Source organism: Gadus macrocephalus, chromosome 3 (genome assembly GCF_031168955.1).
Source record: "Gadus macrocephalus chromosome 3, ASM3116895v1".
In the NCBI taxonomy this organism is placed as follows: Eukaryota; Metazoa; Chordata; class Actinopteri; order Gadiformes; family Gadidae; genus Gadus; species Gadus macrocephalus.
Genome location: NC_082384.1, coordinates 17,628,418 through 17,641,516, shown reverse-complemented (window position 1 = coordinate 17,641,516; position 13,099 = coordinate 17,628,418). Strand labels below are relative to the sequence as shown.

The window sequence follows — 13,099 nt, the reverse complement described above, 5'->3', positions numbered from 1 at the left end:
AATTAAACAGACGGGGTATAATGGCAGATGCAAGCTTAAAAAAAAAAATAAGGCAGTTTGGCCCAACTAAGAAAAACTAACTGTTTCCTCACTCCGTTACTCAGTATTTCAAGTGAATAATTGGGCCTTCTATTTGTGGGATTAAAGGAATATCTTTGGGTTCATGCCATTACTGAATACATTGGCTTTGATCGATGGAAGAGTTGATACCACCTCTGCTCTTTAAGGGGTCTTTAAGAATCTGTACAATCTCATTATGACCTAAATTCTGCATTGATATGTATACCATTTCCCTTGAATGTATGCAAAAGTATACTATTACAAAAGATAGATATACTTCATCAGTACAGCTACCAGAGACAGAACGATTTACTGAACGACGATCCCCAAACCCCCCTTCTCCACAATTCAGTCAGCAATAGTCGTTATTAGTCGTGGATGCATGTGAAACACTAAATATAGGCCTGCATATATTTTCCCTCTTTAAGCGTAAACTAATAAGAGTTAAATGAGAGTGCTACACCCCCATTTTTCCATTCATTGTAATTCCTTGCCTTCCGTCTCCTGGGAAGGAGCCAGGACTACACCGGGAGCTATTCAAAAGCATGCTACATGGGGAATCCTTATTTGGTCACAAAATTCTCATTGGTTTCGCCCTACAAAAATAACCTCAGTTTGTTGATGTGAATGCCTCAGAGTTCGGACCACACAAGTCTATCAGGATAAATCTGAGCCACGGTTCAACTCGTCGTTCGTTTTAACTTCAGATCGCTTGCATTCAAAAAATATTTTACTGTAGCTACAAATGTACAAGTTAGACAATTCAATCATTTCTGTTGGCACCGCTGTCAAAAAGAATGCAGCCCATTTCAGAACATTAACAAAAATAGAAAATAGTTTTAATCACAAAATGAGTTCCCTCCAACTAACTGAAATCAAATGGGATCATTGTTTTATGCAATAGGGCAATGGATTATAACCCCCCCCAACCTTCCCCCATTACAAATAACACTGAACTTTATACCCACACATATGCTCTATTTTGTTTGCTTTGTTAGCGCTTTGTATGTTGTGCTATGCCAGCCCCTGCTGATAATAATTGATTTTGAAGGCCCTGGCATGTGTTTAGTGAAATATAAGCCAAAAGCAGGAAGTAGGAATGGTTGGAGGGGGGCTACCCCAGGCAGGGCAGGTGTGGTTCTCTTCTTTCTGTACCGTAAACATAACCTAGAAAAAGAACAAAGCCGTACTGCCTCGCCCCCTTTGGCTTTTCTTCATCTCCCCTTTGCTAGCATACAGCTCATAAAAGCTGCTGTTGAAAAGCGATGAGTAATTTACTGGATTCTGAAGTAACTTTTTTTAAATAATATAAAACACCTGTTCGAGACACAGAGCATATATTGCCTTGTTGAGTAATGAAAACGTATCACTGTAAGCTGTATTTGATGGTTTGATGAAGTGCACAATGGGAACATCCCAATGAATGCGCACTTTGGTCAACTTGAGTTGTTTTGTCGGTGCGGGCTCTGTGGACGACAATTGCACCTTTGTTGGCTCTTAAACAGGCCGTAATCTCCCAACACAAAGAAATAACCTCTGCGGAAACCTCTCTTGTTTGCAATTTCTGTCCTGCTTTTGCTTCTCTGGGAAGCCTCAAGAGAGATAGGGAGGGAGGCCTATGAAATATTAACACTGCCTCCTTTTCCAGAAGCCCATATGTTAACACGGCATTGTGTTGCAGAGGGAGAAGCCCCCCCGGCCAGCCTGGACCGAGGGTCCGAAGCTCATATGTTTACACTGACGTCCCTTCTACACACCATTTGATTTAAAGACCGACCGATGCTCAGCCATGCCCGGCCTGGAACCCGGGTGGGTATACTTGTTGAGCTTTGGACCATGTTTTCCAGTAGAGTATTTACCGTACCTAATGAGCAGCCTTAGTGATAAAAAAAATAAAGTGTTTAATAGTCATTATTATTGATGATGGCGCCATATATACGAGGCAATATTACGATTGGCATCGCAGCGTCAGCTTATCCCGCAATCCAGGGTGACCTTTGCCTTTAAGTGGCCGCCATCTTTACCTGTTCTGCCGTTTATGTTGAAGAAGCCCTGGGGGTTGCCACTGGTGATCCGGTAGGACAGCTTGTCACTGGCCTTGGCGTCAGGGTCGACGGCCTCTATCTGGATGATGGACACGTCCTTGGGGGAGTTCTCCATCACCGAGGGGTAGTAGACGGGCTCCGAGGTCTGCGGCGCGTTGTCGTTGACGTCCTGCACCTCGATGTAGACCTCCACGAAGGTGGACAGCGACACCACGCCGCGGTCCGAGGCGTAGACCGTCAGCCAGTAATGGGCGGTGGTCTCGTGGTCCAGCAGCTCCTGTGTTCGGATGATGCCTGTGTGGCGAGAAGAAGGGGATATGGTTTGAACTCTGAAACCTCTTATGGCAATAAATGTTAACAGACAAAGCCATTAGGTATGGCGCGGAAACCTATCGCCACTTCCTGCTCTATCTAGGCAATCTGTGGAGTGTATCAATAAAGACCTACAACATGGAACATGACATGGTGCAATCATTCCACTTTCAAAGAGCTCTAGCATTTGCATTCCAAAAACGCCTTCCAAAATCGTTTTGGTGTCGGGTTTGTGTGTGTGTGTGTGTGTGTGTGTGTGTGTGTGTGTGTGTGTGTGTGTGTGTGTGTGTGTGTGTGTGTGTGTGTGTGTGTGTGTGTGTGTGTGTGTGATTGTGTGTGTCTGTGTGTTTTACTGCCATGTGGGGGCTGCAGTCTCAGCTGAGCACACATTAGGGCTTACAGAGGCAGGTGATGAGATGTGAGGTTGCTTGAAAGCGTTTGACAGGAAATGTGAAGAAGCCAGGTATAAGATAGGGACATTAGGATATTAACGAGACACATACTGCCAACACGATTGGCAATACAAACAGAAAAGGCTAAATTAACCCCACAGATATTTCAAAGATAGATCAATCTTACTAGTACAGTTGCATCTAGTTAAGAAGTGTTGGTCGCTCTTGGCTTTACAAATTAAAATTATTATGGTATGGTCTAACACAATCAACAATAGATATGTGCTACAAAGAAACCACACTTTAATATACTACTAACATAAGCCATCTAATCGGCACACAATAAGTTGAACGGTGCAAAAGCCTGACCGACATGACAGCCTTCTAACAACGCGTATGTTGTGCCTCAGTGCGCACAGATGGGGGAAAAAATGCCAGTTTGGGAAAAAACTGTTGTTTCTTGACTCCATAAGGGTTTGCAGTGCACCCATGTTTGCATCCGTCAAAGAAATAGAGCAAAGTAAGCTATACCAGAAACATACTCAAGGGTAGCAGCTTGCTTCTCAACTTAAAATCGGGAAATAATGTTGTACCATTCCGAAAGAAGTTAAATCTAACTTTTGCTTACAGGCTTTATCATTATCGCAATTATACATTGCATGTGTTTGTTAGCCTAACGAATTTATTGCCGCCATTCATTATCACCACATCCTGGCAACAAAGTTATTTGTATCCAGGTAAACATGCTTCTTGTCTTGGAAAGAGCCAGACTGGTCGTGACATAGGCTAATTCGTTGTAATCGTGTTACTGTTTATGACAGCAGCCTTCCGAATAAAGGGATTGGTTTGTACTTCAGAATCGCAAGAAGCCGTCTGCAGGTCTAAAGGTCGTAATAAAAGTACAGAAGAGAGCACACGCCTTGATTATGGAGAGGAAGTAAATTAATTTTTTATTCTTATCAAAGCAAGCCTTGCCTAGCCCTAAAGTCTAGGTTTGCTGGAGGACCAGATAAGGGTGAAGAAGAAAAGTCATGCATAGTGAAGAGACTTCCCACCGCAAAACCTTCACGCTTTCCTCAGCCCTCACAAAAGCCATTGTTCACTTGCTGTAACTCAATGAACTGCACTGCAGGACTGCAGCTCAGAGCCGGCAGAGACCCTTGCTGCCTTAGGCTATGAGAGATCTCTGGGTAAAAAAAATAAACTCCACGGTCTGTCACAAAAACTCCCTTTCAAGGGACTCCTAACCCTAACCTCATACATCCTCCAGGTACTGGTTTTCAGTTTTTTTGTAGGCGTCCTGCTACTTGCTGGCTGGGGGATCCGTCCTGTTGTTACTCATCGCTACAAGTCCCTGAAGTTAGCTTGAGGCTTGTAATAAGGGAAGCAGTGGGGGGCTGGGGTTGGGGTTTTGGTGGGGGGAAAACGGATAGTTCCCTGATGTTTCCCTGAGGCGAAGATCCATGGACAGGAGAAACACAAGCCAATATCTCCGTGGCACTCCGCAGCACTGATGTCATTGTCTAAGGTTAACATTCACTGGGTTTTATGGGTTTATTGATACAGAGTGTGCAGACTAAATATTTATTTACTTTTGCTTAAAGTTAGTGAAACAAGTCTGAATTTAGGCCGACTTCAGAATTGCTATTCTAATTGTGAGTGCGATCAATTGATAAACAATATTAAATATTAATCATGGACTGTTGATTGATGACTCCCGCTCAACACACAGCTCGCTAGATGGAATTTCAGTCTGTTACTGTTTTACATCATATAAGTATTGAATTCTGACCTCTGTCTGTATCTTTTTTTTTGGTTTGCAGATCTTCCCAAAACACTGCTATTCTTACTTTCTCCGGCTTAACACCACAAATGCGATTTTTTCATCATACCTTGTAATAAGAGCCTGAAAAAATCTACTTAGGTCAACGACTGCTATAACAACTTTTAAATTCAAAGGGGAACTTCACGATCCAAATCAGACCAATGGAAAACGCAAATCCAAGAACAATGACGTCACTGATGCAAGATTTCGCTAATTAATTCATGGAAACAAAGTTTATGTTTCGGACAGCCATTTCGTACAACATGCATATGAAGCAGTACTCTGTTCTCACTCTAGTGACTCTATTCTTATGTAAATAAGACTGCTAACCACCTAATGCAACAAATTACTACCACGAGAACAAAGATAGATAAAGATAAGAAGCGCATCAACAGGACCCATGGGACATTGGAGAGAGCTGCAAGATATTGGTTGTGCCAGAATACTGCTCAGAAAACAGACTTTGTCTCAGGACCAAAGCTGAGACAGGGATAACCCAAAGGTGAGAGAAATATGAAATTATAACATGACATGAAATGTGTTTCTCCCAAATGTAATCCATTTGGGATTCACATCAAACATTGCCAAATAACTGTTTACTGGTATTCCGTTTATTGGCTTAGCTCAGGAGGTAGAGCAGTTGTCTTGTAACCGAAAGGTTGCTAATTCGATCCCCAGCTCCTCCTAGCTGAGTGTTGGTGTGTCCCTGAGCAAGACACTTAACCCTAACTGCTCCTGACGAGCTTGCTGTCGCCTTGCATGGTTGACTCTGCCGTTGGTGTGTCAATGTGTGTATTAACCGATGTAAGTCGCTTTGGATAAAAGCGTCTGCTAAATGCCCTAATTGTAAGAGTAGTACGTTTTTTAAAGATGTCTATAAAAATAGAAAAGAAAAGGGTTAGTTATTTTACTTAGCTGACTGCAAACTGCATAAATCAAGCTTGCCACTGTAAAAATAAGATGTTTGAAACTGGAAATGTACCATGTATTAATATAAAATGTGAGTGCAACTCTTGACACTCCGGGTGTGCTGAAAAGGCCCACTCAAGTCAAGAGAATCCATGAATGTTTAAAAAAAAAATTGCAAAAAGGCAAAAGACTTGGAGCAATACGAGTCAGAAGGGGATAAAAAAAAAAAGGGAAAATGGAAAGGGAAAATGGCATTTCTGTTTTTTTCAAATCGTACTGAAACATCGAAACTAAGAAGAGAGACAGAGAGGCTCTGTTATTCGTTCGTGTACGCACATGCTCAAGTCAGTTCAAATGGTTGGGTGGTGGAATGTTTGCGCGCTAATAGGACATAGCGCGAGAGTGAGAGCATCAGACCTCTTTTGAGCTGCTGCCAAGCCAATGCCCATGCTTGAGTAGTCATCTGCTTGACGGGCAGACACTGACCTAACACAACAATTTCACTCTCACAAATGTCATGCACTTGGCTGGCTGGCTGGCAAGCAGCATTGTAGATATCAGCCAAGGAGATGAGTTAATATGCCGTTGTTATCTGCAAGCCACGGACGGAATGTGAGCCAAAACAACTCTGGGCCATGCATTTATATCACCGGACATGCGAGAGCGACTGCCAGGTGGGGCGTCCTGGTAGTTATTATTGGTTTATATAATGTGCAATTCCTGACTGATATCCCAACACAGTTTTAACAGACAAAATAAACACAGGCCATCTGAAAAGCCTTTGGACTAGGAAAGGTGTGTTTGCAAATGTTTGGCCTTTGTCAAAGGTGAATCATGAACTGAATCACTGGCACACCTATCTCATTGAACCTTTTCTCTCAGTAAAGGAGGTTGCAAAACCTGCCTTCGGGCTAATAAAAAATCTGACTGTGCAGAAACGGCTGCCAGATTTCCTTCTTTTTTTTCAACGCCAATCTTATCTTTGCCTACGGGCATTGTTCTGTTGAGATACTGCACAAAGTAGAGGTACAGTTGAGGTGCAGTAGGGCTTTTTAGAATAGCCTGAACAGTTTTAAGGCATAATATATAGTGGTATCACTGGACACAAAGTCATTCTCCAGAACAGATCCATATTCATGTGAAGATTATGATTATAAATGAGTCACATAAAGGTGAACCAAAGCTGAAGAATTTACATTTAACACTAGAGAGGAGAGATTACTTACCAAGAATGTGTGCCGATTAGGCCTAAAATAAGCCAAAAGTCTACCCAATGTTTTGTTTTGTATACGCCACAAAGTTTATAACACTGAGGGCTGAGGGACACACTGAGCATTTAGTTATCATAGCCAAAGGCCTTTCCAGTTAAACATAAAACCGAAACTCACACCTTTCAAAATCGAGGTTCTTTGTTAATGACTGTGCCAGTCACAGGAAAGTCTCATGTTTGCGGCGGAATGCATTTCCTATTTACATAATTGCATGTTTTATTTTATAATGATATACGACAAGCCCCCGGGGTGACTAAACAAAAGTAGAAACAATTATTTAACCTAACAATCGGGCTTGTGATTAACATCCCTTTGGGCATCACTCTGTTGCTGTTTAAGAACCGTAAGGAGACCTCAAGTCATTTATTTCGGCCAGAAATTAATGATTGGAGGGCTTGCCTGTAATCATTGATTTAAGGTCTACCTAGCCTCGAATCTACTTACAAGTTCCCTGGGTTTTCACCACTGCACAAGACCGGAACCTTCCAGAAGGCCAGGCAGACCTATTGCTAAAGCTAGCAAGCTTTTCAAGTGTTTTTTGGGAGTGGCTTTCAGGGAGGCGGGGAGAGTAGATGTTTTTTTTTTGCAGTTGGATGCTTTCAAAATCTAGTTCTGGCTCGTTTCTCAAAATTGCCTACCCTTGCTTTACACTCACCCATTTTGTCCCTGTGAAGCAGTCTATGTGCTTGGGAAAAGTATATTTCGGGATCGCTATTTGTAAAGGTGCATCTGTGTCTATGCTGCGCTCACACAAGCCCAGCAGGTCCTTTGATCATTGTAAACTTGTTTTCCAGCGAATCACTTAATTTCACTCACATTGTACATGTGAAACCATTCGCACAGAAGAGGTAGACGGGATAGAATCAAAACCCGCCAAACTATAACTGTCTCCTCTGTTTTGCTCGAGCCGGGCAATCTCGTCACTCACTGAATCTTTATGGAACCATGAAAATATGATCACATATAACTTTATATAGAGATGACCTCTTCCAACTACAAAATCAGATTATTGGCCACATTCTTTTATTCAACTGTCTTATTGCGCGGCAACAAGTGTCCACGGGTCCTCCACCAATAATCTATTGAAGAAGGGTGCTTATTTCCTCTCTATTTATTATTCTATGGGCAATCATTGAAACCCAGCAGGTAGGCTTAGTGCATATTAGACACACACAGCATTGTCGGCCAAACAATGTCATCCATGCTACAATGACTCCTATCACCATCAGCACATCTTTTAAGTTTCTCTTTTACAAAAATATCCTCTTTGGTTGTGTTTCCCATGCATGCATTTATTTGTGGAGGCCTGCCACACAATAAACATTGAGTGCCTTTTTTATTATTTATTTCTGATTTAACAAGAGAAGATTTGTTGATCTTCCACAAGGCTAGGAAGACCTATTGCTAAAGCTAGCTAGCCAGGAGTTTTGGAGGAGTTGCTTTGGAGGGAGGCTTACTATGGCTGGTTTCTCGAAATTGCCTACTCTATCTTTACTCTATCTTTTTGGATCTGTGTTTTCCCCAGTGAAAAGTCAGCAGGGTATTAAAAGTACAAAAAAATATATAGACACCGTCCAAACCCAGTTAAATGCAGGGTTAATCACCCTACAAATTATTGTATCATTACAAATTCATACTGTTTGGTTAAACCCATAAAAATAAATAGAAAGGCCCAAATATTTAGTCTGAAACTCTGAAGTTGTTTTTCCTGGCATATATTCTGTGTGGGCTGCCTACCTCTCTTCTCTGTCTATGATCCTGTTTGTAACCATGCTTGGTTTCCTTGTTGAATTACACATCATTTCATAAGGGTAACACCTTATCATTGATTTAAGGCTTGCAGACATAATGTTAATAGAACAAGGCAGGAAAAAGACAAACATGAGGTTATTGAATACAGACTCCCTCACATCAAATGTAACCATGATAGAGGGCAGCAGCACAGCATCGGCCATATACTGTAGTGTTCAAGATGGACTGAGCCTCCAGGATGCGTTGGAGTTTGTCAGGTGTCAAGTCTGTTTGACATATCAAGTCAAACGTATATAATATGAAGCAGTAACCAAAAATGTTCAAGTTCTATAGCCAACTCAACTTGTCATCATTATATCACGATTGTGGATTTCGCCAAAATCTGTTAACTTCCTAATTTTTTGCATTGGCATTTCTGCATTCACAATTAAGTATTAACCCTTTAAGAAAAATAAACTTCCAATACAAAAAGGCATCAATTTGGAATGATTCTCAGAGGGCTTTTAGTAAACCACATTTTAATAAGACAGCATGAGGAGCCAGGTCTCTTGCTCCTTACCGGTCCATTGGCTAAGGCCAGCACGTGACGGGCTCTTTACTTTAACGTCGGAGCTCTCTTTGAACCACCTAATATAATTCAGTTTACCCCTAACCACATTCCTCTGTCTTCTGAGGCCTCAGCTCACATGCTTACATAAACTTTCTCCGCTCTCCCCCTGCAACCACCACTCTATAGCCCTGGAAGCATGCTTCAAATTCCTCCACTGTGCTGTTGAAGCCAGTGTATCAGGTAGAGACCAGAGCTTAGCCTAGATCGCTACTGGCTAGTTATTTGCCAGGCCATTCAATATCACAGACATCAATAGACCGTGCTGTGTTTGAAAGATTAGTCTGTTATTGGTATGTAAGACTTTTATTACGATTATTATTAAGATTTACCTCTTTGCTCGGCCAGCAAAGAGATACATCTTCATAAAATAACCCATAGGTAAAAGTGAGAGGATGACTTTGATTTTTTGATGTTGATAGGTGAATAAAACACAAAATAAAGAGATTTCTAATGGTCCCCCCTTTTCCCATAAGCCTGTTGCATTTCAGCCTTTAAGCCAGCGGCGGCGGTAGTTATAGAGCCAAATGAGAGCCAAAAGATGTTATGTGTACGACCCAGCACCAGGGGAATCAAACATCTCTGAAGAAACAGACTAGTTAATGTCCTTGCTACGGCGTCCAAGGTCTTTCTTCATAAAGGCCACTCCCTGCTTCTCTTCAATTTATCCTCCAACCTATTTCTGATCACACATACACACGTTGCTGTCAGGAATCCTCCATTGTAAAAGGTACGCATCAACATGTTGTATACAATTCAAAACAACTTTGCTTGCGTTTGAAGAGTGATGTGAAAGCAAGAGCCCCTCCACACTCAGTTCACACGGTAATGTATAAAAAGCTATATTACTAACCGAAGTGTATGTTATACACAACACTATATGGTGACGTTGCGGTACCTCTGATTCTGGAATGTCGGCATCTTATGTTAAAGCACATTTGCAAAGCCAGCATATTGAAATATCTTCTTTTGGTGATCTCTGTTTAAAAGGGACTTTAAATATGTTAAATTCCTAGGCCTAATTTTGACTTTTATATTTTCTCTCTCCTGTTGACATCTGCTCACACTTTCTGCCATGTTATTATCTTACTGTTTTGTGTTCTAATCCAGATAACTTTTTGATCTTTTTGGAAAGTAATCTTTAAAAGAACAGTATGACCCATTGTTTAGGATATCTAATTTTCGTAAATTTTACTTTGGGTCGTATTAGTGTAGTCGTTTTTGTTAAGTTATTTTTTAGTTTTAATGCACATTATACATAAATTACATTAGATCAATTTTAATCCTTATATTTATATATTTGAGACAAATACCTCAGCCTGTTTCCTCAGTTTCATGTTTCACTGTTAAATGGGGTCATGCTGTATTCAGTTCCAGAGAGATGCCTCATGACAAAGTAGGTCTATGACCTCAAAGTGATGCCTATCTTATCTACTCAAATGCCCCATGCAAACAGCTATGACATAGCAGGTTAGACTGATACACCCGTAACCACTTCCACTTCATCACAGAGCTTTTAAGATATCCCCAACTAGCAGAAAACCATGACTTTTACAGCATTCAAGCACAAACAAAATGATTGTGCCAGTTTTTCGAACACAGAGTAAAAAATGACTGCTGATGAATGTTATTGTTTAACAAGCAGGATAGACCTAAAAGCTAAAAGCATGCTGCTCTTTCTAAAGATAGCACTAAAACATACCTCAAGCAAACGGCTGAGGTACAGATTTGCAATTACTACATGCTTTATAGGAAGTTCCTTAACTTTTACGACATGGCTTCCACTTGTTGTTAACATTCATTTACGCTTTTATTAATGAAGGTCTTGATCAAGTAAAAAACCTATTAGGGCATACCAGGGGTGCTCTGATTGTCATTAGGAACAGGGGTATTTTGTTGGGCCTTTGAACCTACTTTCAAAGAATCTCGCCCTAACGAAGAGCACATTATTATGAGCTTGCAGTGCTTCACCTCCGGGCACCCAGGTGTTGGGGATTGTCTGACATATATCTGTTTCTGTTCGGCTCGCTACACTAGTTTGTCCTTGGGGACAATAGTCCATATGCTACGAAAAACAAAATGTTCTGGAGATAAATTGACTTTTGATAAAGTAGCCCCACAGCATCAATCCACTATAGCCTGTTTTAGAAATAATTGTGTCAAAAGATATATGCAGACAATATCTGTGTTTCAAAAATGCAATTTGGATCACCGGCCATAGTGGCCTTTTTCTAAGCATTGGTATGAAGATAAATGACAAACCAGAGGTGTCAACGTGCTAAAAAGTATGGACAACTTAGTGTCATTGAGCTTTCTGAGAAAAACAAATATCAATGGTTGTCAAATATTTGGAATTGGCCTAGCTGTCAAGTGTCCTATTTGTTTGGGGTAAGACTAGATTGATTGAGGAATAAAAATGTGATTGTCTTAGGCAAGCTGAGACAGAGTTTCCACAGTTTGGCTCCAAAAAGATGCATCTTGCATCGCCCTTGGATGGCGAAAACAATCAGTTAAATCACAAACTCATGTTTTTTCAGGCTTGATCAGGTAGGCTTTGACAGCCAAGGAAACGTGCGCCTGACATTTATGAAAAAAAGGGAAAAACATAGGGGCAGAAAAGAGAAGCAAAAAGGTTTAGGTTTGATCACTGCAGTCTGCGTCATAACCCCTACCGGTCTCTTAATAACAATAACAATAACTTAATCACCCGAGTTGGTGCTACACACTGGTGGTGGTTAGTGAGGTTCCCCCTTCCCTGTAAAAAAAAAGCGTCTTTGAGTGTCTAAAAAAGCGCTATATAAATTCAATCCATTATTATTATTATTAAGTGGGACTGCCTATATTCACTGTACATTGCTTTGGATAAAACCCTCTCCTATAAAATATATTTAGGCGCCCCTTTAGAGAAATAAATCCATCCAAAAGGCCATGGATCGTTTACTTACAAAATACAATTGTATTGTATTTGTTTTCCTTCTGCATACGTGAGTTGTCAATGTAACAGTGTGCTAAAATAATTCTGTTATACATCACAAGTGGTTTAAGTCACACCGACATGGGAACAATACCCAGACGCAATTCGAGAGCATCATCATCATTAAACCAAGCCCCAACAGCATGTCAACAACAGCATGAGCAGAATTGACACCAGGGACACCATCTGCACCGGGGACCTTTCCAGGGTTTCCAAAAGACTTAATGGGATGAGAGAGACACAAACTTTAACAAGGGAAAGTGTGCTTTTAATTTACCTTCCTCCAATCAACTTTGGCCCCAGTGCACATTCCTCGTCCCATCGCCCCAGCAACGGCACTAGAGCGAGGACTGCTTGGAGTCATGTGGCAGTTTTCAGCCACTCTCGTCTCAGGCTCAGATATTAAGAGATACTAAACACAAACTACAGTTAAAAAGCTAATCTGAAACATCAAAAACTTCAATGTGTATGCATGTTCCACATCTATTATCGCTGGAGAAAAGGGAGGAACGTAACACCTTGAAATATGATATTGAAAAAACCCAGAACTTATTTCTTTCTGTACGAAACAATCATTCGTCATAACAATGCTCTCATTCAAAGTACGGACTGCTAACAACCTCATGTAAAAGGGCAATGCATGCATTATCTAGCAGGAAAGGGCATTGCATGCATTATCTAATGAGCAGGCTTTCTCTCACTCTGAATAGGGATGTCGTCTGTTTTCATACTGCTTTCAAAATAGTTCACATTTATCGAGCGTCTACTAATTGCAACACTGGTAAAAGCCAATAGAAGCTGGTCCATAAAGATTTGCTTCTCTGTATGAGTTATAATGTTTTAAAACCTGTGTTCTACATACTCTGATGTTTGTTAATTGTTTTAAAGCATATGCTGGAATAAGCCCTTGAATTCTGTTGGTAAACTCTCTCTCAGGGGGTTAGTTTGTTCT

General features: G+C 41.0%; 1 protein-coding gene across 1 annotated transcript in view; it reads right to left on the bottom strand.

Moving 5' to 3' along the window:
- The window catches only part of fat1a (FAT atypical cadherin 1a), a 74,869-nt gene that overhangs the window by 52,061 nt on the left and 9,709 nt on the right, over positions 1 to 13,099 (bottom strand). The window contains 1 exon segment of the mRNA XM_060047710.1: positions 2,085 to 2,399. Coding sequence (XP_059903693.1) covers positions 2,085 to 2,399 — 315 coding nt within the window.